The sequence below is a fragment of the Lonchura striata genome, chromosome 14 (genome assembly GCF_050655825.1).
Source record: "Lonchura striata isolate lonStrDom1 chromosome 14, ASM5065582v1, whole genome shotgun sequence".
In the NCBI taxonomy this organism is placed as follows: domain Eukaryota; kingdom Metazoa; phylum Chordata; class Aves; order Passeriformes; family Estrildidae; genus Lonchura; species Lonchura striata.
Window position 1 is genome coordinate 7,694,377 of NC_140716.1, and position 23,396 is coordinate 7,717,772.

At 41.5% G+C, this 23,396-nt stretch overlaps 1 protein-coding gene across 5 annotated transcripts in view; it reads right to left on the reverse strand.

Moving 5' to 3' along the window:
- MOSMO (modulator of smoothened) overlaps positions 1-21,174 on the reverse strand; it is a 31,148-nt gene extending 9,974 nt beyond the window's left edge. Inside the window, exons 1-4 of one of the 5 annotated variants that reach the window (XM_085592284.1) lie at positions 20,907-21,174; positions 15,558-15,677; positions 13,256-13,325; positions 419-631 (exon numbers count right to left, since the gene is read on the reverse strand). In XM_085592284.1, the coding sequence (XP_085448410.1) occupies positions 419-631; positions 13,256-13,325; positions 15,558-15,578 (304 nt within the window). In that variant the 5' untranslated portion in view covers positions 15,579-15,677; positions 20,907-21,174. Of the gene's footprint in view, positions 1-418; positions 20,577-20,906 lie in introns of those variants that run through there. The other 4 variants (XM_077786870.2, XR_014958523.1, XM_021539777.4 and 1 more) reach the window with 4 other exon arrangements.
- Between the last annotated feature and the right edge of the window lie 2,222 nt (positions 21,175-23,396).

Below are 23,396 nucleotides of genomic sequence, written 5' to 3' on the forward strand. Positions count from 1 at the left end.
TACCAACTGCCTCCTCTGCCTCAGAGAGGGAATTTTCAGTACTTGCAAGCTGCTAGGATTAAGTCCTGGATATATGGGAGTGGGGAAGTATGAAATACTACAACCACTCAAGTCAGAACTGACCTCTTCTATCCCTGCTCATTTTCTTAGGTCAATTAATGGTACTGCCCAAGGAAGGTAAAGGGGTCAGGCCTTCCTTTCTTTCACACCATTATTCCCTTTCAATTACAGTCACTTAAGACACCAACCCCTTTATTTCTGAAGACTTACTTTTCCCTCAGATGTGGTATTCAAAGAGAAGGAATGATTTGCATAGCAGGAGCCCTAAGCAGTTGCTCCTTTCCAACACTGTGGTGTTATTTCAGACTCCACCAGTTTATCCTGCATACAGGTCAACTGTGCAGTTGAGGTCACTTACTTCCAGTGAAAGCTATCCAGCGGGCATATTTAGTAGCTTCTCTTCGCCAGTGGGAAGCCACCAGCAAACCACATGTGACAGTTAGTGAAATGATTCCCATTATGATGAAAAATAACGTAGTGACCCACTCGGGAGGCAGCCGTGGAGGAATACAGGTCCTGTCACGTCCATGGATGGTTTGACACTGTCGCACAAGGCCAACTGTGAGAGCACCTGAAAATACATAGCAGAGAGGCAAGTAAACTTTCAAAATCCTCTCTGAGGGGCGCTCAATTGCAAACCACAGCTCAGAATTGCCCCAAAGTAAGGGATTCTTTCTTTGATGAACCTCAGTAAGCCTTTCAAACACGGAGGATGGGGGGCATGCTATAAACATCTGCCTTCATGTTCCTTTATCTCACGCTTGCACAAGCTGAAGTGAGATGGCTGCAAGCTGTATCTGGTTCCTGAGTGGCAATCAAGGTCTAATCAAAGGATAAAGCACTTGTAATAAAGCCTGCCAATAGCTGCTAACGTGGTAGCTGACTTGCATAGAGGATCACTCTGTCATCTGTGCAGGATGAAGTACTTTTATAGTCTAACAAAATGAGTTGCAGCCCCCCTAAAATGCATTTAATTGTTTAATATCTTTCCCCCTCATCTGTAAATACAGCTTTAAGCCTCTGACTCTTGCAGCAGAAACTGCATTTAATTAATGTATGATTTTAAAAACGTTAAAAAATCCCCACTTCTTGACAGTAACTCATTAAGAAGAGTCCCTCCATGCAAGACTTGATCAATCCTTTTGACTGCTAACTACACACAGAAACTGGGATATCTACAGAAAAGATCTATCAAAAAGATCCTAGGAAAAGGATAAGATTGGTACAGGAACCATAAAGATTTAGCCAAAATGATGTATTTTATGTTAAATAATATATATTTTTAAAAATCTTATTTTAAATCCAAGTCAGTGCTTTTGAGACTCATAAAGAAGCTTTCAGCAAGCTTTAATAATGAAGTTATCTTTCTAACCCCAATTTAACACTGAAGATTAAGATCCATTTCTTCCAGTGTCTCTTAAATTTCTCAATTTTGTCTTTTCTTCTGAACTGCTGTCCTAAATAATCACAATTATTCTTTATCTACATTAGCATAAAAATCTAACAGTGGACAGCATCAGAGTCAACATCTTTCTCCACAAATTACTTCAAGTAAATATGGTTTCATTTGACCTGTTTCAAATAAAAAAAGGACAACTTAGATACAATTACAGTAAGACCGAGAAGCTTAAGTTTAGGATGTCCTTTGGAGGAAGAGACATCTATCACACTTTCTAGCCTCTTTTTGGGGGAAGGAAAAAGTGTGTAACAAATGAGAAAACCAATACTCAAAAGATTAACCAGTCCTAGCATGTACCTCCTGGCACCCTGGAGTTAATTTCTACAGATCTCTCTGCTCAAACCTGAGCAATGAGTACCAGCAGAATTAGCTTCTGAGCTTAGAATTGCTGGGTTAGGAGGCAGCATAGTATGTTTTATTAGATGTTTAGAGTCTTATTAAATGTACTGCTTCATATCCCAGAGGATGAGAAGAACCAAAAGCAAAACCATTACTGAACCTGTTCCGTTGAAGTATTCTTGCAACATTTGTTTAGATTACAAAATCTGTTTTATTCAAATATATCCTTTTAATTACAGCCAAAAACTGAACAACTACAAAACCAATAAAGTTAGCATTTTCTGCTCTAGCAGTCACACCACTGCTGTGCACCAGGATCACACAAACCTGAGCCAGGGTTACACAAACAATCCTGCCCAGCTCCATGCCTGCACAGTACAGTTTTACACAAACTGCTGCTCTTCCATAGCTTGCAATGTTTTAATTGCACATCAGCTGCTGGGGCAGAGGGGAGATGTGCCTGTGTCCTTAAATGTCAAGCTCCCAGGAGCACACACACTGCAGAACCTCGTAGAAAACACTGAGCAGTTTCCTGTACTTTGGGGATAAAGAGGCTATTCACTGCAGCATCACAGAAGAGGAAATTAATCCAAATCACTGTGCAAGACCAGGATTTAACAACAATTTGCTATCTTTACAGCAGAAGTCAGTTTTTTCTAAACTGCAATTCTAATCAAAGAATGACTTCATAAAAATGATATCATATGCTCAATAGATGTTTTCTGAATTCAAAGACCTCTCCTGACTTCAGTGGCAATAATTTAGTGCATTTTTAACTTTGGAAAAAGTAGCAATTATAAGAGTAACTCTGCTGAACATGGTTCCAATCTGTGTCTTAACTGAAACTGAAAAAACCAGCTGCTGTAGATTAGCATGTATAAGCAAGAGACAAATATTTCATTTTGTACCTGCAATTTGCAGTTTATGTTGAAGATATTTTTCAACTAACAAGAGCAAACTCAACATGTCTGACTCAAGAGAGAACCAAAGCTAAGCCCAAAAGTACCATATCTAGAGGAAACGGAAGAGAATTCCATCTTGAATTATTATTTTTAATGCAATTTCTCTTATTATCAATATCTACTACTTCAAAAGGTGATTAAAAAAAAAAAAAGCCCAAACAAAAAAAAACCCCAGAAATGAAAATGAATAAAACCAGAAAAAAAAAATCTCTGAATTGTGAGTACCATAGTAGCATTCCTTCTTAATACACAAGGATAGTTGCAAGAAACTATTCAGAGGATGGCTTCCTAAACATCACTTCTGGTGCCCAAGAGTATTATTTTACTCTGGTGAGGTTTTTTTGGTTTGTTTTTTTTTTTTTTTAATCAGAGTTTTTAAATGTCAGCAATTAGAGGAAATATACTGAGCTTTATGGTAAGATCTTTCTAGCACATACAGAGTATTTTTTCTGAACTCTGCTTTATGGATTACAAATCTGAAGTCGATATACTCCATATTTAAGGTTTTGAACCTTGAATATGCAGCCTCCAGGGAGCCAAGTGGAGAGCAAGAGGTCTGTGAACCGTTTCTAAAGGTTTCACAAAGGTAACTGGAAAATCAACCTCATTACGTGCTCATAAATTCAGTTCAAGTTCAAGTTGACTACACAGGAATACCTGACTTGTGTGCATAAACTGGGCACAAGGAAATGAAACCTCAGGGCTCATCCCACAGTGACAAATCTGTTGAATTCACACTTCAAAAGAAGTCTCTAGTGTGGAAAAACAGTATTCATTTGCCATGAAATTCAAAAGAAGAGCGTGTTTATATGGTATTCTATTCTGTTGGTCCCATTCTGAAGCAATCAAATAAACAGTTGCCAGGGAGCTGCAAACAAACTTGTTATAGAAAATCTTGTTTCTCCTTATCTAGTCTATCATTGAAAAGAGGGACAGAGATATGAAACTGCACAGAGTCCTTCTGCCTGTAGTTAGGGAACAGCTCAACAGCCCATCTCCAACCAATCACCAAGTTCCACTGAGATCCATAAATAAAAGCTTTTTAAGTCATCCTCTCAGAACTACTCAGCATAATTGCTGAAAATCTGAGCACCTAACACAGGTCTGGAACAAACAGCACAGCTAATGCCAGAAGATTAGGCAGCTGAAAGATGGATCCAGCCCTAAACACCTGCAGTAAACACAGCTGCCCACCCACGTCTCCCTGCCTGCACGGCTCAGCCCTCGGGAGCCACAGGGAGAAGCCTGAGGTGCAGGGGCTGCTCCCCTGCTCTCACCTGCTTCTCCCTCCCCAGAGCTTCTGAGGCTGGCATTATTCAGGTCAGTACAGCTAGAGCAGGAGGTGATTAGGATAGATATGCTAATTACTAAAAATGAAATTCGACCTTTATCAAATCAGAGATTGCTGCACTGAGTAAATGTTACCGAAGTGGTCCTTATTCTTTTCCAGTAAATCTATTCCCTGAAGTGCCAAAGCATTTCTAACACATTAAAAAACCTCTCAGTAGTGACAGTCTGTGTATAACCAGGGCTCCAGTTAATTTCAGAGAAAGATTTTGTGATCACCCAACTCCTCAAAACCACTAGTGACGCTCATTTTTCAACACTGCATATTTTTACTAGAATCAATGATTTGTCTTGAACAAATACACCAACACTGGGGAGCATCACCTATTTAACAATTAAATTTCACAAAACCATCGAAGAAAAGAGAGGGAAGGACACCAAACCAAGGAAAGGCAAGCCCTTATTTTCCCCCCTGTTGCAGATGTGCAGCTGCCAGGGAGCCGACCCCCAAGTCCCACTCCAGCCCCGCAGTGCTCTGCCATTCCTCTCTTGTTTCCCTGGTAACTACAGAGCCACCAAGGAGGCATCACACTCTACAGAGAGAAACAAAGATTGCTGCAGCCCTTTAACTCCCCCTCCTCTACATTACTTCTGAATTATTAAAAGTGGCACAGCAATAGCACGGCTGGAAAGCAGCAGCATAATAATGGCCACTCAGATGTTCAGTGTTCATCTGTTATCCGAGTGCCAGGACATGTGGGATCAAGTGTGCCAGATGGACACAGGAGAGGTGCCAGTGCCATAAGGAGCTCACCACAGCACAAGAAACAACTAATATGGTAAAAGCAAGATGCAGTGAGTGAGGTGGGGCTTAAATGTTAGGAGGTCCCAGAACTCACACAAGCTGACACATGAACCTCCATGGCACAAACCCTCAGAACTGCTCTTGCTCAGCCTGGGGTACCTGCTCCTCCTCTGTGTTCCTCTACTGTCCCAGCTGGAAAATAAGTTTAGTCTTTACCATCATTTTAGATAAAATGCTATTGCTTGGGTTTAAATGCATCTGCAACTCCTTCTATTTCTTGACAACTGCTTCCTTATTTCTACCTCCCCTGTATCAACCACATCCTTAGCAAAATGCTCAATACTAATATTTATTAAGCACTATGGCCAAATGCCTTGTGAGGGGGTTAAAACTGGAACTGTCCCCAGAGAGCCACATGTTCTCCCTCCTTCATTGTCCTGATGAGATGGGGTGGTGCTGCTGGAAATGCCAGTTGTGACTGGCAGAGCAGCTCAAAGGAGATACTTTGGTGTACTGTGGACTTGTCAAACCATCTTTGCTAAGTGAAAAGCACAGTTGGTGCTGGTGATATAAATCTTAGAACACTGCCAGTGTGGCAAGGACACTGCTACATTTTATGTTTTAGCAATGAGCACAGTACATGAAGCTGTGTTACTTGGGCACACTAAAACATTCATTGCTGCTGGTTAGGTAACAGTCACATGCCAGAGAATGACAGATGTGAAGTTAAGGGCAGCTCAGTTAATCCTTTCCCTGTAACTCTCACTGGGCCACAGGCAAGGACAGCTTGGTTTTGGAAAATTTCTAAGTTCAATTCAGCTGATAAACTTTAATGGGAAAAGGTGTAGGTCCACCTAAGGGGAAAGGCTCTAGCAATGAGCAGAGCTGTATCTTGTTGCCCATCCAAGTGGAAACTTGAAAGGTCTAAAGAAAACAGTGATTTGGTCATGGCAGATTAATTCTAGGCACCAGGATAACCATCAAGCTGGCTTTGGCCAGCTTGCCTTTAACAAGCTGCTCCTTGCTTGCAACCAAGCTGACAGAAGAGTGCTTTCAATGTGAGTGAAGCGTAGCTGAGGAATTTCTGAGAGGAACAAACAACACGGCACAGAAAGAATAGTTCCAATGCACCTACCCATATAGGAAACAAGGAGGAGGGGCTTCCAAGAAGAAAATTTTCAAAGTCATCAAAGGAATTTGGCAGTTGAAGTGGGATGTTTCCCATTCTTACATATGGAATTTATTTTCCTGCAACAGGCACTTGAAGGGATGTTGCTGTACAAAGGGGGAAGAGAGAATGACTTCTTTAAGTTTATTCATATATATATTTTGTTTTGGGCAAAATTTCTATGAATTCTATATCTAGGTAGTAGTTTCTTGGAAACAGAGGGCTCTCTCTTCTGCCTTTCCCAAAATCCAGGGAACTGACAGTACTGATCATTTCCCACCACAATCTTGGAGGTACTTCATACAGTTAATTCTACTTTTCCAGTTCAAAACTGCATTAGAAATCAGGTCCTGTACCCTCTTATGAGATTAGCCATGCTCTTGAATAAGCAATGCAGGGGTTAGGGGAAAAGTTATGCCTTTGTAGGATAAGCACCACCTCTGGTGTGAAGGGGAAAAAGATAACAGCATCCTGCTGGTTTGCAAAACCAAGGAGGAAAAAAGAATTAACAATGCTGGGGAACACCACCAGATCCTGTACAGCAAGGCCCATGTTTTAAGAGTCAAACAGAATCTTGGGATCTCTGAATGTCAGGTCCCACTGAATGAGGCCCACAGGCACAGCTCACAGAACTGCTCTGTATCTACAACTGTTCAAAGTTACAGCCTTGTAAATTATAGTCCTCACCTCAATTTTCATCCTTGACCCACTAAATCAACTTTTACAGGTTTACAGCGTCAAATAGCATTTTTAAAAACAGCACGTACACATAATTAACTGCAACTAAGTAACTATATGCAAGTGGAACCCCATTTGTGTTTCAGTCATTGTAGGACAACACAGTAACTGAGTTATACCTGGGTAGGTATAACGGGTATAAAAAAGAATAAAAAAGTAAGACGAGATCAACTGCCAGTCTCTAATCAAGTATGAGAATACAATGTCTAGTACAGTTCTTACAAAAATAATTACTTCTTTTGTGAGGAATGGAGGCAGTTTATGCTTTATCTTTAGCACTTATGCTGCTAAAATGACTTTGAGGTTACCATGCAAGTAAAGTATTCAGGATGTAGCAGAAGAGATTGATTCTTTCACTGCGGATGTTCCAGTACTTTGTACAGGTAGCAGATTAACAGGAAACCAAGACTCACTAAAATAAGATTTATGAATGTTAAAGGATGATCTACAGGAAGGCTGAAAAGATCAGCTGCAAAGCCAGAGAACATAGAATAGTTAAAAAAAAACCTGATTATAAATTATCTTTCCAAATCTTATGCTTTTGGCCTTCACTACAATTTGTCTCTCAAATCATCTAATAGGTATCATAACCCTGGGAAAAAAGCTTTGGAGTTCTCACTTTGAAGAAGACCAGATGCAAGATCAATTCAGATACCTACTGGATTTCTATTGGTATGAAGCAAACGGCTAAAAAATATTTGTACTATGTTAAAAAGTCAGTTTTAAATAAAAACCTAGATTTACTTGTCAAGTTCCTGTTATATCCAGAGGGCCTCTTTTAAGAACCTTGTTGTAAGAGTCCTTGTTGAAAGAGTCCTTGCAAAATTATGTTATACAACCCGTTATTTCTCTTCTACTCCATTTATCCTCTTCTCTCCAAATCTGATGCTCTCTTCCTTCCAAACCAACTCTGAAATGGATCATCCATCTTGCTCTAGAGATGTAAAGGATATTTACTTGCTTCAGGAACAAAGTATTCTTAAAAATATTCATACATGTAAGGTAATATCCTCGGCTTCAAACACAGCTTATGTTAGCTATGAGGAGCCTACCAATTTATCTATATTTAACAATCTAATTTCCAGAGAACTGAACTTATTAGGTACCATTTTTGGTACTCCTTAGAAATCTTACTGACTTTTAAAGAGAAGAATTTAAAATTTTAGAGTCTAAAGCAAATGTCCAAAGAGTTGTGCTATATTAGCACACAACCTTGCCTTGCTGCTGAAGAACATCTGGTGCTAAGTTGCCTCAAAATTTTTCAATTCTGTGTTTGTATCATGCCTAATGCAAACCAAATCCCCCCTCCACACAACCCACAGTCTTCGCCCTCCCTATTCCTTTCCTAAAGAGAAAAAAAATCAGGGACCATCTATTGAGAAAGACACATATTAGAAAAGTTTTTTACTACAGATGACAATCATTATGATACATTAGTTCTAAGAGATGCCTAAATTGCAGACATTTGGACTAATAAAAAGTAAGTTTATTTCTGAATTCTAGTAACTTTCAATGCCCTGTTGCTTGTGTATTGAGTCTACTTAATGTTTTTTCAATTTTGCAACCCCTCTCTCTTTTAGTTTTTACTTTTGTGATGAATCACCAGACTCTCTAAGAGCTACCCTCAGGCACTAAAGCAGGAACAACTCTCCTGACACAACAAAGGCTGTGTGTTCTCACATATCAGAGCCAAGAAATCTGCCTGTGCTGAAGGTATTCTTTCCTTCAGAAGAAGGTATTCATTCCTACTTCAGAAGACAGCATTAATTAAATGTTGGTTAAAAGGACTTCTAATAAGCTGCATCCTTCTGGTTGTTTATTTTATAGCACTATAAGCATTTTCACAATGGAAAAGTTTTATCAGTGACTAGAATCTTTATAGTTTCTGAAGTAGCAAGGGCCTGGAAAAAAAGAGAGAACTTTCCTAAAATAAGAAAGCAATGTTTTATTTAGTATAAAACACAGACAAAGAATCTAGTTATTTCCATTTTTCCTCTAACCAAAGTAGAGCTACTCAAAATTGACAAAATTCACTGACTAAAAAAAAGAAAGATCAAAGGCAGTGTCAATATTTAAAAGTGATTTTTTGAGTCAGCCACACCATTTTATGCCATATGTTCAGCTGAAAGCCACAAGCTATGACACCCACAGCTGTTCTGCCATTTAACATCTGATGAGCTTGTGTTCTTTTTAACAGTTAGTTATGTTTGGCTTCAGACAGAGCTGTAAAATGATACCTCTTTATCCAATACACCACACGACCCTGTCCCAGCCTTCTCAGAAGTGGTCTGGTCAGCATCTGCAGCTGTAAGGGTGATGAGCAGGTCTCTGAGGCAGCATCACCGACAGGAGCCAGTGACATGAGGTGGCCAGGCTGGCACAGTAATGGCAGCACCAGGGTTTGCTGTGTGGTACAACACAACACGACCAGGACAACACAGAAATTCTGGCTCTCACAGTACAGTAGATCACCTTCCATACAGGTGTCTTAAAATATGGTCTGTTCACAGGCTGGCAACAACTGGAATTCAGAGCCCTCTATTTTTATCTCCTGCATATCCAAAAGCATAATTTCTCCAAGTTAGCTGAGTTACAAACTTATTAGATATGTTCAAGCAGATCAGGATGGATACACCAAAGTTCCCAAACCACACCAACTAAATTACTCTATTGATCTCCCTCTTTCTATTCCTGGAGCAAAAATAACTATCAACCCTCCTGGTTATAGTCTAAAGCAACTTCTCTAACATAATGACAAAAGCATTCAATGTAGGGGAATATTCAGGCCCTGGCTCTGATTTCAAGATTGCTTCTGCATTTTAATAAATTAAATTCATGTTGAATAAGGATCATCTTCCTCTGTCAGACACAACTGTTGTGCTTTGCACTGATCTCAGCTTGCATCAGACATGCTCCAAGGACACCCACTGATCTGGCTCCTCCATGGCCTCATGAATCACCCAGTGGTGAAGGTGAAAAGAGAAGTATTGAAATGCATTTTGGCATTTATATAGTTAGAAACACATTTGCAAAGTTTTGGTGTCTGTTCTGTAAACAGCCTAAATACACCTTATGTGCTTCAGTGTTAGCCTACACCCGAGCATAACCTTCTCTTGGTCCACTACTGACAGAATATTTTAGGCCTAGATTACCTGAAAGTACAACAGACTATGCTAAATAAAGAACAGAACATTCAAGCCCCAAACCAAATGTACTAGCAATTGTGGCAGTTTCTTTACATCACATAACTGATGGCAGGATTGTATTTATAGCAATAAGGACATGAGAAGGGAGGTTTGCAGGTAGAAGAAATCCTTCATTAAAACCACTAGAAAAATTGGAAAGATTAAGTACATTTCTGGTCTTGCAAGTCCTTCCTTGTACACACCGATTACCAACACTGTACTCACTGGGGATATACAAGATTCTGTCTTTATCTACTAGACTTGCTTTTTTCATAAGGCATTTGATTATCAACTTGACAGCAGCACCTATTTGCACAAAAAATGTATTTCATTGCAACTAGAACAGTATTTCAAGTAAAATAAAACTTAAGGTTTTATTCTAAAGGCCCTTTCTAACTGTTGCCAAATCTGTGTATGACATGCTTGTGACAACTGGAAATACAGGTTAAACTGCACTTCAAATAGGGATTAGGTACAGGACCAAGATTTTATTATCTACAAGTAACACTTCATGTGCTGAGAGACAGACTGAGATATAGCTTAACTACATACAAGTTGTCCTTCAGGACTGCTGGTATACAGTTTCCTGGCTAATTAACATTTTGAGCCCCCACCAGTACAAAAGGCAAACAGGAAAATAAACTAAACCAAACTCCAACCTTCTCTTGCAGCAGTAAATTCGGGCATATACTTGCACATCACAATAAAAATATTAAAAACAAAGAAGAATAGGAATGCAGGAAGCATATTCAGGATTTATCCTGAAGTACATATTTTCTTATTGCTTTTGCTAGGGGAAGTCCTTGTTTTAGAAGCCTGCATAATTTAAGCCTGAATTACTTAGGCAATTAACAGGTGCTGTCTGTGTGGTGATAACACTTTCTCCCTTATCATAAGTTGGCATCTACAAAAATAGACTGTTAGAGTCTGGAGAGCTCTCTTTTATATTTTTACTAGTATAAGAGAAGACAGACCACTCCTGAGCAGTTAAATTTGCACTTCACTCAAGTAAAATATCATTTTATTGAAACAATGAGGTTCAATCCTTTCTGAGCAAGTAGGACTGTTCTTGAAAAGCAACCAAATGTTATATAGTGCTCCAAAGAATACATCTGTTAACAGATGTTTATACAGTTGTTATACTGACATTCTGAAATAGACTCACTCTAATTTTATATTTTATATAAACAACCAAGAGATCCTCTGTCCTTATCACCAGCTTCATCTTACTGAACATCTACTTACAGGGAAAATTTACTTCAGATTACACTGGGCATAAGTCAACAGACTTCTGTTTGTGAAACAGCAACTGCTGCTTCTGGCCTTTACTCTCTTTATTTCACCATTTTTCATGTATTAAGCTTCAAGGTGCTTCTTGAAATTGCTGAGTGACCCAGCAATATTCCACTGAAAGAATTTATGGGACCACATTAGAAATTCCTGGCCTTTCAATCTCTTCAGGTTTCCTGTACAATCTTGTTGCATAGTTTTTAAATTGAATTAAGTGTAGGTTTAAAAAAATAAAGTGAAACATGCTTCTTCTCACGAGTCTCTATGATGGAGAGCACATCATTAACGCACGAATTTAGGTGCACAATTCGTTTCAGAATGCAACTGAACCTAAGGAAAATAAAAAAGTTCTTTCTTCACCCTTGTGACTTCTCTACCCCCACAGCATGAAACGCCTACAATGTTCCTCACATCAACAGGCACAGAGGAAGCAGTAATGCCTTTTCTCCTCTACAAGAAAGGAAATCAGATTCTTCCACTGTTGCAGCTCTGGAGCTGACACTTCCACTGACTGTGGGAATACCATTGGATTACTGTCTATGATTGAGAAAAAATATCTCTTAATGCTCATTTAGAGTATTTTCTATTTCATATAGAGAAGACTAAATATATCAAAGCAAATTTTCATGTTAAACAAGTCACCCACTATACAGAAATCATTCTTCAGCAAACTTAAAGCCCATGACAACCCTTTATAGATTTTCTTCACTTTACTTTGGTATAAAGACATTACAATTAGAGGTTGTTAATGTTTGCTACATTAAGCTTACACTGATGAAGTCACAGACAAAACCATTCCCCCTTACTTGTACATTTGCCCTGCTTATCAACGAAGTCAGGATCTCTCTCATTTATGTGTATACAAAGATTTTATTGCAGAACTTAGTATATATGCCATCAATTTGAGAAAAGTACAAGGAATCTAGGTTCAAAGCAGCCCTTCTGAAGTATTCACAGCAAAGCAGTTCAGTTCTGAGGTACACTGAATGATCAGTTGTCCTGTTCTGATCCCAAACCTATTCCTTAAAATACAACTAAATTACATTGCTGCCAACAGCAGAAAGTAGTCACAGCAAGAGAAGTGGAAACCACTCTAGAACATCCTGGGCAAAAGAAAGGAAAGCCCAGGAATGGCAAGAATGCAAACTAGGAAGCTGGCTCCTTGATGAGCACTACAGAAATAACCTACCTGACTTTACTGTCCATGAACACTTGTCATTTGGTTATTAAATTCTCAGATGTACCAAACTTAGAGCCCAGCCCAGCCCTTTTAATGCAGTGTGCAAACAATGGCACAAAGTACTGCTCACCATCAAGTAAGTTCAAGGCCAAATGTGCACTGTCTTCAACTGGACAAGTATTTAAACATCCAAGTGGGGTATTAATCACTACACCTTGAGAGACTTGTCATCCTTAATGATCCCAAAGTGCTTTGTAATTTATGGCATAGAAGTGCAGCTACCATGAGGCTTTTGAGCAGCAGCCAACTGTTGCCTATTGCACTGGGCTGTGTTGGCTTTGAATACTGCAGTGAATCACTGGGAGGCTTTCCATGTCCTCACAAGGGAGCATTTTAGATCAGCCCAAGGACCCAGATGTAACAGTGAGTATGTTCTGCTCAAAGACAGGAACCAGGCTTTACACACGCTGTGAATTTTGAACTCTTAGCAGCAAGTATTTCCAACTGGATTAGCCCATCCCACAGCAAACCATCACAACCAGACATTTCCTAGGGTACCTGAGAGATAAAACTCTTGTCATCAACTATACTTACAAAATTTAAAATATGTACACAATACAATACAACAGACAGGAAATATCATAGGAAGAATCCAAAAGCTTCACACTGAGAACAGATATAACCTATGACCATTGATTCCATATAGATCCTTACAGAAGCAGGCCAAAAGGAGTGCTTTGCCAGTCTAGCTTGTTTCCCTTCTTCTTAAAATAGACACATACCCTGCACAGATCCTCTTCTTGGCCATATCTCCAGTTTTTCAGATCTGTGTATATCTCCATCAGTCAGAGGCTTGGGGAAGAAAAGTGAAATTGAACAAAGTAGCTGGAGCATACATAAGGGGATTGTTGCAAAATTATCAAAGAACTTTTTCCTGCATATAGCCCTTACTAATAAAAAACTGTCAAACTAAATGTTTAGGCACTGAGAATTACAATAATAACTTACAGCTAGATAATAAGAAAATTATTTTGAAATCTAAAATATTATGAACAAAAAATTTTAAACAGTTTTATAGTTTTCCCAAATTACTTTGTAGAAGAATAAAACAGCCTCCATATTGTATTTGTTCCACCATACAACATAATTTTTTATCTGTTTCTAAAATAGATAGCAGCATTTATTCTCTGTGAAGTTCAATATATGTCCTCATCCATGAGTCACTCCAGTTATATTCTTCTGAAATATAAAGGTCTCAACCACTGCTGGAAAAGGATTCAAGAATGAGGTGAAGAACTCCTGCCTAAGATGAAAATCTTACATACTGCACAGCATGAAAATAAATGGGGAAAAGTTGAGCTGTTCTGAAGTATCTATAAAAAAAAAAGTAGGTCAAGCTTAAAAGTTTGACCTACTGATCTTCTTTGCTTTGGCAAAAGTACAAATGGAGTTTACATAATGCTGCTCACATGTAAGTGCTGGCTGGAAACTAACAATGCAAATGTTTTTAATAAGCCCCAGCCATTAACAGGATTCCTTTTTTTTATTATTTCACACAATTTTACATCTTTGTTTTGTAGTACACATTATTGAATCCTTACTCTTAAGATTCATACATTTAAGTTACTCTTGTGTGGATTTCGGTATAAGTTTGTGGCAACAAATGTAATACACACACCTCCAGTCAGGGCTAAGTTGATTTTAAAAACAGAGGAAAGTCAGGTAACTTGCTGAAGCCACAAAGCTGAAGTTTCAACAAGGCTCCTTTCCCACAGACAAACCATCTGTAGGTAAAGCAGCTTTACAGTTACATACTTCTTGAGTAAAGCACAGGATGGACAGAAAACAAATCTTTATCTGCACATACTGAATAGAATTTAGTTCTGAAAGAACTGTGAACACTGTTGGTAAGTATATAGAAAGGTTATTCCAAATATTTGAAATCCAGTACCTTATTCAAAGCACCTACTATTAGAAAAGCCAAATGAAATGCCTGTTATTCTATGATTGTTCCCCTTAGTTTAACAAAGTAAAACTGTGATAGGAAACAAAAGTTAAAAACAAAATTAAATTAAAGCTTTGCTGCTAATGCTAATAGAAGTTACTGTGATAAAGATACCATCTCTATTTTACAGAGGAAGAAACTGGGATTCTACCACAATAATTTGCCAAAATCCAAAGTTGGCCATGCCAGATGCTCAATTTGAAAGTTACTGGCTTCCAGGTCTGTACTCTATAATCAGGTATTTCTTACCTAACTCTAATCAGAGAGTGAGGAATTCAACAGGATTTGGTGGAAGGCAAACTAACAGTTTTGTACCTTTTTGTATACTAAAGAGAAAACAAAACATGCACCTAACAGGAGCAGCATGAGTTTGTATTTGTTAAAAAGCAGATGTAAAACATCAGTTCCTCTATGGACAAAAACAACTGGCTCTCTCATGTCTTCTCTGGCAGGCTCAAATAACCAGGCTGACACAGCTCTCTTTCATGAGATTCTTCCTACACATAAAGTAGTTCCATATGTTTAAATGCTGAGTGGTTGAGTAAGCACAAAATTAATCCATTATAACAATGTCTTTCTATTGATTTTTCTTGTGCCTTAAGGCCTGGTCAATCACAGAACCCAAGCACAATTCAAACACTCTGCTTTGTCACACTTTTACATCCACTTGAAAGACATCTACAGACACAAAGTAGAATAGAAATGTTCCTTTTAAATATGGCACTGACCCTCCCAGTCCAGGAAGACCCATTAACAGGCTACTTTTATTAGAGTATTCAGATTATATGGGGTTCAGAATCTTGCTCTTGTTTGGGTTTGGTAGTGTTGTTTTTAAAGCATTGGCAAATTCTCTGAAATGGAAGTGCTGCTGGCAGAGACTGCATCTTAGGAGCAGGAGGTCCTCATCCCTCACTGTGTGGATCAGCAACACATCAAAACCCACCACCACCTTTCCCTCATTCCTCACACACCTGGGAGCATCCATCAAAGAAATATGTTTTCCTGAAAATTACGTCCTACAATCTAATTTTAACACTCTGATGTTCAGATGGCTTGGGAGATTGCTTTTCAGCACTCACCTCTAGGACCTGATGGTACATAAATCTTCATTCTCTGTATCATCCTCCTTTTATTTGTATTCTCAGCATGCAATCCAAACAGGTTCATGAAAGGGCAAATAACTTCTCCTGTCACAGTCACTACATGATAGTACAAAAAACATTAGGAAAAAGTAATTTTGTAGAATTGCTTCCTATCATGTCCCATCACTTTCTACTGAGAAGAGCTGGGAGATGCATACTGTGTTTTTTGAGTATATTGCAAGGTGCTTAACAAATGATCAGCAGAACCCTTTTACAGACAATTTTTGAAAAGCCAACTACCCACATATCACAGAAACAATACTATCTCCTTCAGAGGACAGCACAATGGCTGCTCTATACCATGACTTGTCCTCAGGGGAGCACTGAACATGAACAGTTTCTAAGCACAGGCCCTAAAGGGCAGAAGTCACTGGTAATATGCCATACTGACTTTTACATATCACTACTTTTTAAGCAGACAACTTCATTTAGAACAATAATGCCATCTGGAACTCAAGTTTACACCCTCTTTAAGTTGTGGATACTTTATTTACTTTATCTGTTTTATTCTATTTAGAAGTACTGTTTCATTTGAGCAGCTCCATGTGGTCTTGGGTTTATTCCTTGTATAGTCAGTGCTCCAATTAGAGAAAAATATTTCAGTGGTCTCAAGCTCAGCGGGAGCCAGGAATCACTGCTTGTCTTACTACCTGTGATAGGTCATTAAGCTGATCCCAACAAAGCTACAGCTCCTGTTGAAACAAAATTCCTCACAAAGAGCTATGACATGCAGAGGAATAACACTGAACATCAGTAATTTTCCATTAAGTACTAGACAACTTATTCCACAGGAGCAGGGAGGTAACTGCCTCAGGAGGAATGGCCTGCTGTGCAGAGCCTGCTCTTCTGTAAGACCACTGATCTGAAATCATCCTTCACAAATAAGAAAGAACCTGAGCATGCAAACTCCTAGAACTACACATAACACTTTAGAAGATACATAGAAAGGCAGCACTGGTAAATAGACAACTTTAAATAAATGTTAGAATAAATTCCAGACTCACAATTCATTATCACACTCCTACTGCACAGCAAGATACAGAAGGCAGTTTAAATGAAAAGTATAATTCCTAACACAAGTGACCATGATACTTTTGCCATAGATTCAAGATGAAATTGGAAGCTCTGCTGAACACAAGTATGTTGGGCATGTGCTGAGTGCCCCGGCCATAACATTCTACTGTGAGTTCCCTGGTGACCTGTGGATCAGCATAGGAGCACGTGATATATCCTTGCTTTAACAGTCACCCATCAGTTAAGGACCCCTAAATCCTGACATCCATGTTAACTTAATGACTGCTATAAAAAGGGAACACATTGCTCTGTAAATTGGAATCAAATGAACAATCATGCTACATAGGAAGGGATGACTAAGCCACATAAACAAACTGATAGCTTAGCTTTCTGAAGGGAGATTTTACTTGATTAAATTATTCCCTTGAATTACTTGACCTATCCTAAACCCCATAAAAGCGTTTCAAATTGTCAATCCCCCCACATGTACAGCTTTTAACATCTCTAATTTCAACTGTGCATACTATTCATACAATTTTTCCTATAAAAGAGTTGAGAGCTGAAGCTAGAACTGCTTCTATCCCCCTTCCTCCCCTACTGAAGACAAAATATCAAAATCATTAAAGACCCTCCCACACACACACAAAAAAAAGGAACATATGGAGACAAAACTACCAGCTTATGAAGTTCTTTGCAGAAGTGTAGAGATACAGAAGCAAAATTCCTTCCTATTGAAATCAGTGGCTCTTTAGGCATTGGCTGAAATTAAAGCCAACTCTGTCCTTATTTCTCACACAGAGTGTCAGTTTGATAAGAAAAGGCAGTCAGTACAAGAATACTGAGCAGCCACTGCTTTCTAGATTGGAGTTATCAGTGTTCTGTACTTGCACAGCACAAAGAACAAAACCTCACTGAGAACTCACTCTAAGAAAAATCCACTTCATTTTCATCTTTCCTTTGCCATCTTAAAGATGTATGAAATATCTGAAATCAAGTTAATGAATGAATTATTCTTACAAAACTATATAGACAAAAAGTGCCCAACAGAGACTTGGACCCATGTTCACAAAGGTGTAGTTCCTCTGGCCTGAAGACAGATAAGCATTGAGACCTTCAAGAATCTCAGTTGGAATCCTTTGCTAATAATTGCTGGGGAGAAATTTTTATAGCTAACATTTTTCAAATGACTATAAAACTTATCTTTAAGAGTAAGATTTAGGAAACTAATCAGCCCTTCTATATTGATTTTAAAAAATACTGAAAACTCTCTCCATTTTTCAGAGAAGCATTAAAGCCAGTGATTTATTTTGCTATCCAATTTAGCTGAAACTCATCACTATCTCTGGAGTAAGAGGTACATATTGTTTAGCATTCAAATCAGATTATTTTTCCCTGAAACATAAGCCCAGGTTCCCAACCTTACTGACTGTAAAAGCTCTGAATGAGCTTTCCCAGGTTTGCCAAGACCTCTGCTCTCTGCCATCCTCAAACAGCTGCACACTGAGGAGACCAGGCTGCTCCACGCTGCCTTTCAGAACCCCCAGGACAGCAGCCAAGCAGACACACTCTTACTCCCCTTCCTCCTCAGTACAAGGCTGACTTGTAGAAGAAGAATCTAGAATAATTCCCACAGGAGATGAACCTAAGAACACAGAGATAAAGCGAAGAAATATTTTGTTCTACCAAATAGTTCCTTTCACCAGTTGAGTGCAGGATGCTCCAAAAAATCCTGCTTCTTAGTGGCACATATGGAAGCTGAATGCCTTGGATGTGCTCCAAGCACACCAGTCTGCTGAGAGTCCCTGAATGTCACCAGCAGCTGGGACAGGTTTTACCATCAGGGCTGTGCCCTCCTGTGCCATATCTCTCCCCAGCAGTCTCTGGGTAATGAATGGCACTCATAAAAGCATTCACCTCTTAATTCAATACTACAGGAAGTCCTTGGTTCAATGGGCACCTCCACACTTCCTTTATTTACAATTTGGGCAAATGGGTCATTTTAGATGGTCTAAAAACCAGAAATACACGTTTGTGTTGCTTTTAAGCACAACTCTTATAATAATGCATTGAATCCTATATCAATAAAAATCTATGAAAGAGTCATTAATGATGGCAGCTAGCTCTCCTTTATGGTTTTATCACGACAACAATTTGGCTTCAAAATAGAGCAAAGAAAAAAAAAGGCTTAGGTCTGTCAAAACATTCTTTGACTGCTGAAGTCCTTCAGAAAAATCCAGATTTCATGTTTGCCAGCCTAATTAAAACTGTTAGTTGCACCTCAGAAAAGGCAGATGATTCTTAAGTAATCATACACTAAGTAAAGAAATAATGACTTCTGCTTAAAATTATTTTAGGAAACAATTTTTGCATCACAAAGAGATAGGAAACATTTTCATTCACCAACAAATGTAATGGGCTGTGCTTAGTTCCGAAAGGACTGTTTCTTCCATGAGCACTTTTTTCAGAATAGTTTTTATTATCTTCTTTCTATACATGCAGAGAGAATCCAACAATTTACACATTGCACAAGACCTGCTAACGTGAGGCAGGACTTCAGAAAGACATATTTAAATATTGAAATGAATACTATTTTATTTGACTTTAAGCCCCTGAAGAAGGGTTCATTACTGCAGCACTGCTGTTAAGTGGAATTATAAGAGGAAAGAACCAGCTACTTTATCTAGCCATAGGCAGGAAAATCATCACAATTAGCTACAGGAGGAATGGTGAAGTCACCCAGGGACTTCCTGAAGGCTACACTTTGGGAAGGACTCATTCATTTCCTCTGAACCATGTAGGAAAGTCTGGGTCCTAGACTAGGTAATTAGAAGCAAATCAAATAAGCCATAAGTACAGTCTGGCCAGAGTACAGTCACCAATCCCAAATAGTTTTTAATACTCTACTTCATTAGAATAAAGCAAATATGACACAACTCGAATCACTTCAACTGTTCACATGCATGGAAGATGCAAGCCAAATAAAGAAAATTGTTCAGACCCTCTGTGAGAATTTATGACAAAAGTCTTTACAGCCAGACCAGTTTTCTCTGTATTAACCTGTGGTTTGCTTGGAAATTATATGTTTAGGAAAAATCACAGAATCCCCTGAGCTGAAAGGAACCTAGAAGGATCATCAAGTCTAAGTCCTGGTTCTGCACAGGACAGCCTCAAAAATCACAGCATGTGCCTGAGAGCATTGTCCAAACACTTCTTGAACACACAGAGGTGTAACACTGTGACCACTGCCCTGGGAAGCTTGGTCAGTGACAGAGCACTCTCTGATACCCTAAACCTCCCCTGGCACAGCTTCACACTGCTCCCTTGGGTCCTGTGACCGGTCAAAGTGGTTAAGTTAGTTTAATCTGTTGCACTAAGGATGACTTCCTTTTCTGACAGGAGCTTTGGGTTCGTCTAGGACATGAGATCAAAGAGCTGACCTTCTCCTGTTTTCTCTCCCTGCTCCACTGATCACAACATGCAGGTCTTTATCAATGGACTGAAATACATTGTTCGTAGACAATTGCATCAATTAGTAAAAACAAAAATGCCCAAACTCGTGTTCTTCTAAAGTAAACAATGTAAACACTCTAAAATAAAAACCACATGGGATCTCGGCTTAAAAGCTGATAAAAATCAGTATGCAGGAAATATTCTGGGAGAAAAAAAAGAAGTAGGGAAGCAAGAACTTCCCTGCAACAAAGGAAACGTCAGTGTAGTACGAAAGACTCCAAACCTGCCGCAAACTAAGCAGAGACAGATCTCAGTTCCCTGTCCAAGGTGACGGCACCTGGGAGGCACAGGCAGGGATGCTGCCCTGGCCTCAGCTTCCCGGAGTGACAGCGGGCCGGGGGACTCTGCAGGACTCCTCGGGACACCGGTGTCCGCCGAGGAGACCGGGAGGCACTGCGGGGGCTCTGCCCGGGGTCCCCCCGGCTCCCCCGGCCGCTTCACTCGCCGCCGCCCCGGGGGAGCAGCCCCGGGAGCGCCCGGCACCCGGCCCAGCCGCCCTCCGGCCCCGGGCCGGCAGCCCCCGGGCCGGCCGGCAGCCCCCGGGCCGGCAGCCCCCGGGCCGGCAGCCCCCGGGCCGGCAGCCCCCGGGCCGGCCGGCAGCCCCCGGGCCGGCCGGCAGCCCCCGGGCCGGCTCCCTCCGGCGGCTCCCTTCGGCCAGCCCCTCCGCCGCGCCCCGCCCGCCCCGAGCCCCCGGCGCTGCCGGAGCCCTCTCCCGGCCACCGCCGCACGCCGCCGGCGGGTCCCGCCGCCGGCCGCCCTCACCCGCGGACTCGCCGGTGTTGATCCAGTCCGGGTTCGCCAGGCTGGCGATGGCGAAGATGTCGGCAGCCAGGAAGAGGCATCCTGAGATGATGGTCAGTTTGTCCATCTCCTCCGGCTCCGGCGGCACCCGGCTCCGGCCTCCGCCCGGCTCCCGCAGCGGGCCCGGGCCGGGGGCGCCTCACGGCCGCGGCTCCATGGGCCCCGCGCCGCGCTCGGCGGCGGCGGCAGGAACGGACCCGGACGGCGCCGGAAGCGAACCCGGCGGGCGGGGGCGCGGCGGCCGCTCCGGAAGGGGAACCCGCGGTCCCCGGCGCGCGCCCCGGGCGGGGCGGGGCTTCCCCGGGGCGGGGCCGGGCGGGGCGAGGCAGCTCCGCGGCCGCGGCGCTTCCCCGGGCAGCGCGGGGCGAGGGGCGGGGCTGCCGCCGATGGGCGGGGCCGGCGGGGAGAAGGGCGGGGCTTGGGCTGGTGGGCGGGGCTTGGGCTGGTGGGCGGGGCTGGCCGGAAGGCGCGGGGTGCCGCCGGTGGGTGTGGCCTGGGCAGGGGGCGGGGCGGGCGGTGCCCCGGGGCGGGCGGTGCCCCGGGGCGGGCGGTGCCCCGGGGCGGGCGGTGCCCCGGGGCGGGCGGTGCCCCGGGGCGGGCGGTGCCCCGGGGCGGCTCTGCCGTGAGGGCGCCGGTGGCCGCACCCTGCCGCGCCTGGTCCCCACCTGCCCCGGGCCCGGGGAGCCCCAGCACCTGCCCTGCCGCCTGGTCCTTGGCGGCTCTCAGGCATCGCCATCCCCAGAGGTGTTTTGGAACAGAGAATGGGCCTCTTGGTCAGTACCAAGGGCTGGGGAACGATCACAAGTCTGTGTTCACCACAAAAACTGCTGTTTCTCGAGTCCCTGCTCTTCATGCCTTTGCAGCGCTGGGCATGAGCTGAAATTCCAGAGCTGCTTCTGTAGCACAGGTGGGGACAGGGGACGTGTAAGGAATGAGGTTTGGCAGCTGTGGAGCCCCTCAGAAGCACTACACAGTGTTTGTCTTTGGAAGGAAATCTAATTAATCGTGACAGGAAATCTCACCCAAATACAGCCATTTTTGATTGCATGCTTTTCCATGGATTCAGCTATACAAAACCCTGAAAATCTGTAGCCAGAAAATGAACAATGCACCAAATGTGGGAAACCAGCCCAGTTTTGGCCACAATAGCTCTATGCCTTTGATACAGTCATTCTGGTATGGGAATGTTGAAGTAAATGAAACAAACAGTCCCCACATCTACAGGTACTTGGAAAATACCTAATAGTTCCCATTATTTTCCTTCCAACAGTGAACACCCACCTGTTTTCCAGAGCAGCACAACTGGTCTATATGGAACATACCAGGAAGCCAAGGGGCCAAGTGCCTGTGCTGTTTATTTTTATGTATTTTACGTAGATGGTAGACTGTACAAACAAAATGGAGATATCAGTAATCATAAAGTGTTCAACAGCAATCAGTAGGATTTGTTCTTTGGGGGACAAGCCCTGTACTTAACTCCCATAGAAATCACCTATACTTGACAAATTTTCTTAAGGGTGGAGAAACTTGCAAGGCTTTTGATGAAAAATAGCTGAAATTATTCCCTCTAAACCAGAAAAAATTGATGCATGGAAGAAATAGTGATTTGGAAAATCCATTTGCTATAGGCATGCTGTATTTTCTTCAAATCCTTAGTAGCTGGGAACTCCTCTGTTCTGTTACTCTGTGCCCTGTTCTCTACCTTCCCTGAATATATTGCTGTTAGTAATGAATGCTTAAGTAACAGCACTGTTGGTCCTCCTCTTGGCAAAATGTGTGACTTTTTAAGAAATAAGTTTCTAAGTAAAAACTACTTTCAGTATATTTATTTGCAGAAAGAAAGTTTATGTAGTCTTTCGGCAGCAACTCAGCACACGATGCCAGTCTAAGGAAGTAACTAAGGATGAGAGGCTTAACTGTTTGGATACTTAAGAATGGGGACAGCACCTTCTCAAATGTCTCCTTAAACCTTTTATTGAAGAATGATATCACACTTCAGTGAGTTTTCCTCTCACTTTTCAAAGGGCTGTTGACAGCCCTAGAAAACTCTGGGCACACCCAGGTTTCAGCATTGATGGCAACGATTGGGATGGATGAACAAGGATTAGCCCTCACAATAGTACAGGATGGGCCATATCTTCAGATAACAAGCCTTGATGAAAAAAGCTCTACAGTAATGATGGAAAGCTGAAACCAGGTAAAAAGAACCAATAGTGATATTAAAATTTAATTGCATTGAAGATATCCTTGTTCTGCATTTATGCTTTGAGCCCGTCTCTGATTTAGTTACACTTACAGAGATCAAAAGAAACTCAGTTCAAAATTACAGAGAAAAGAAACTAGCACAAACTGTATAAAGCTCAGTGCCAGCATTCCAGTGTGATGAAATACCTGTGATCTTAAAATAGCTGCTCTGGTGACTGTTCCATAATCAGTTCAAGATTTAAGCCT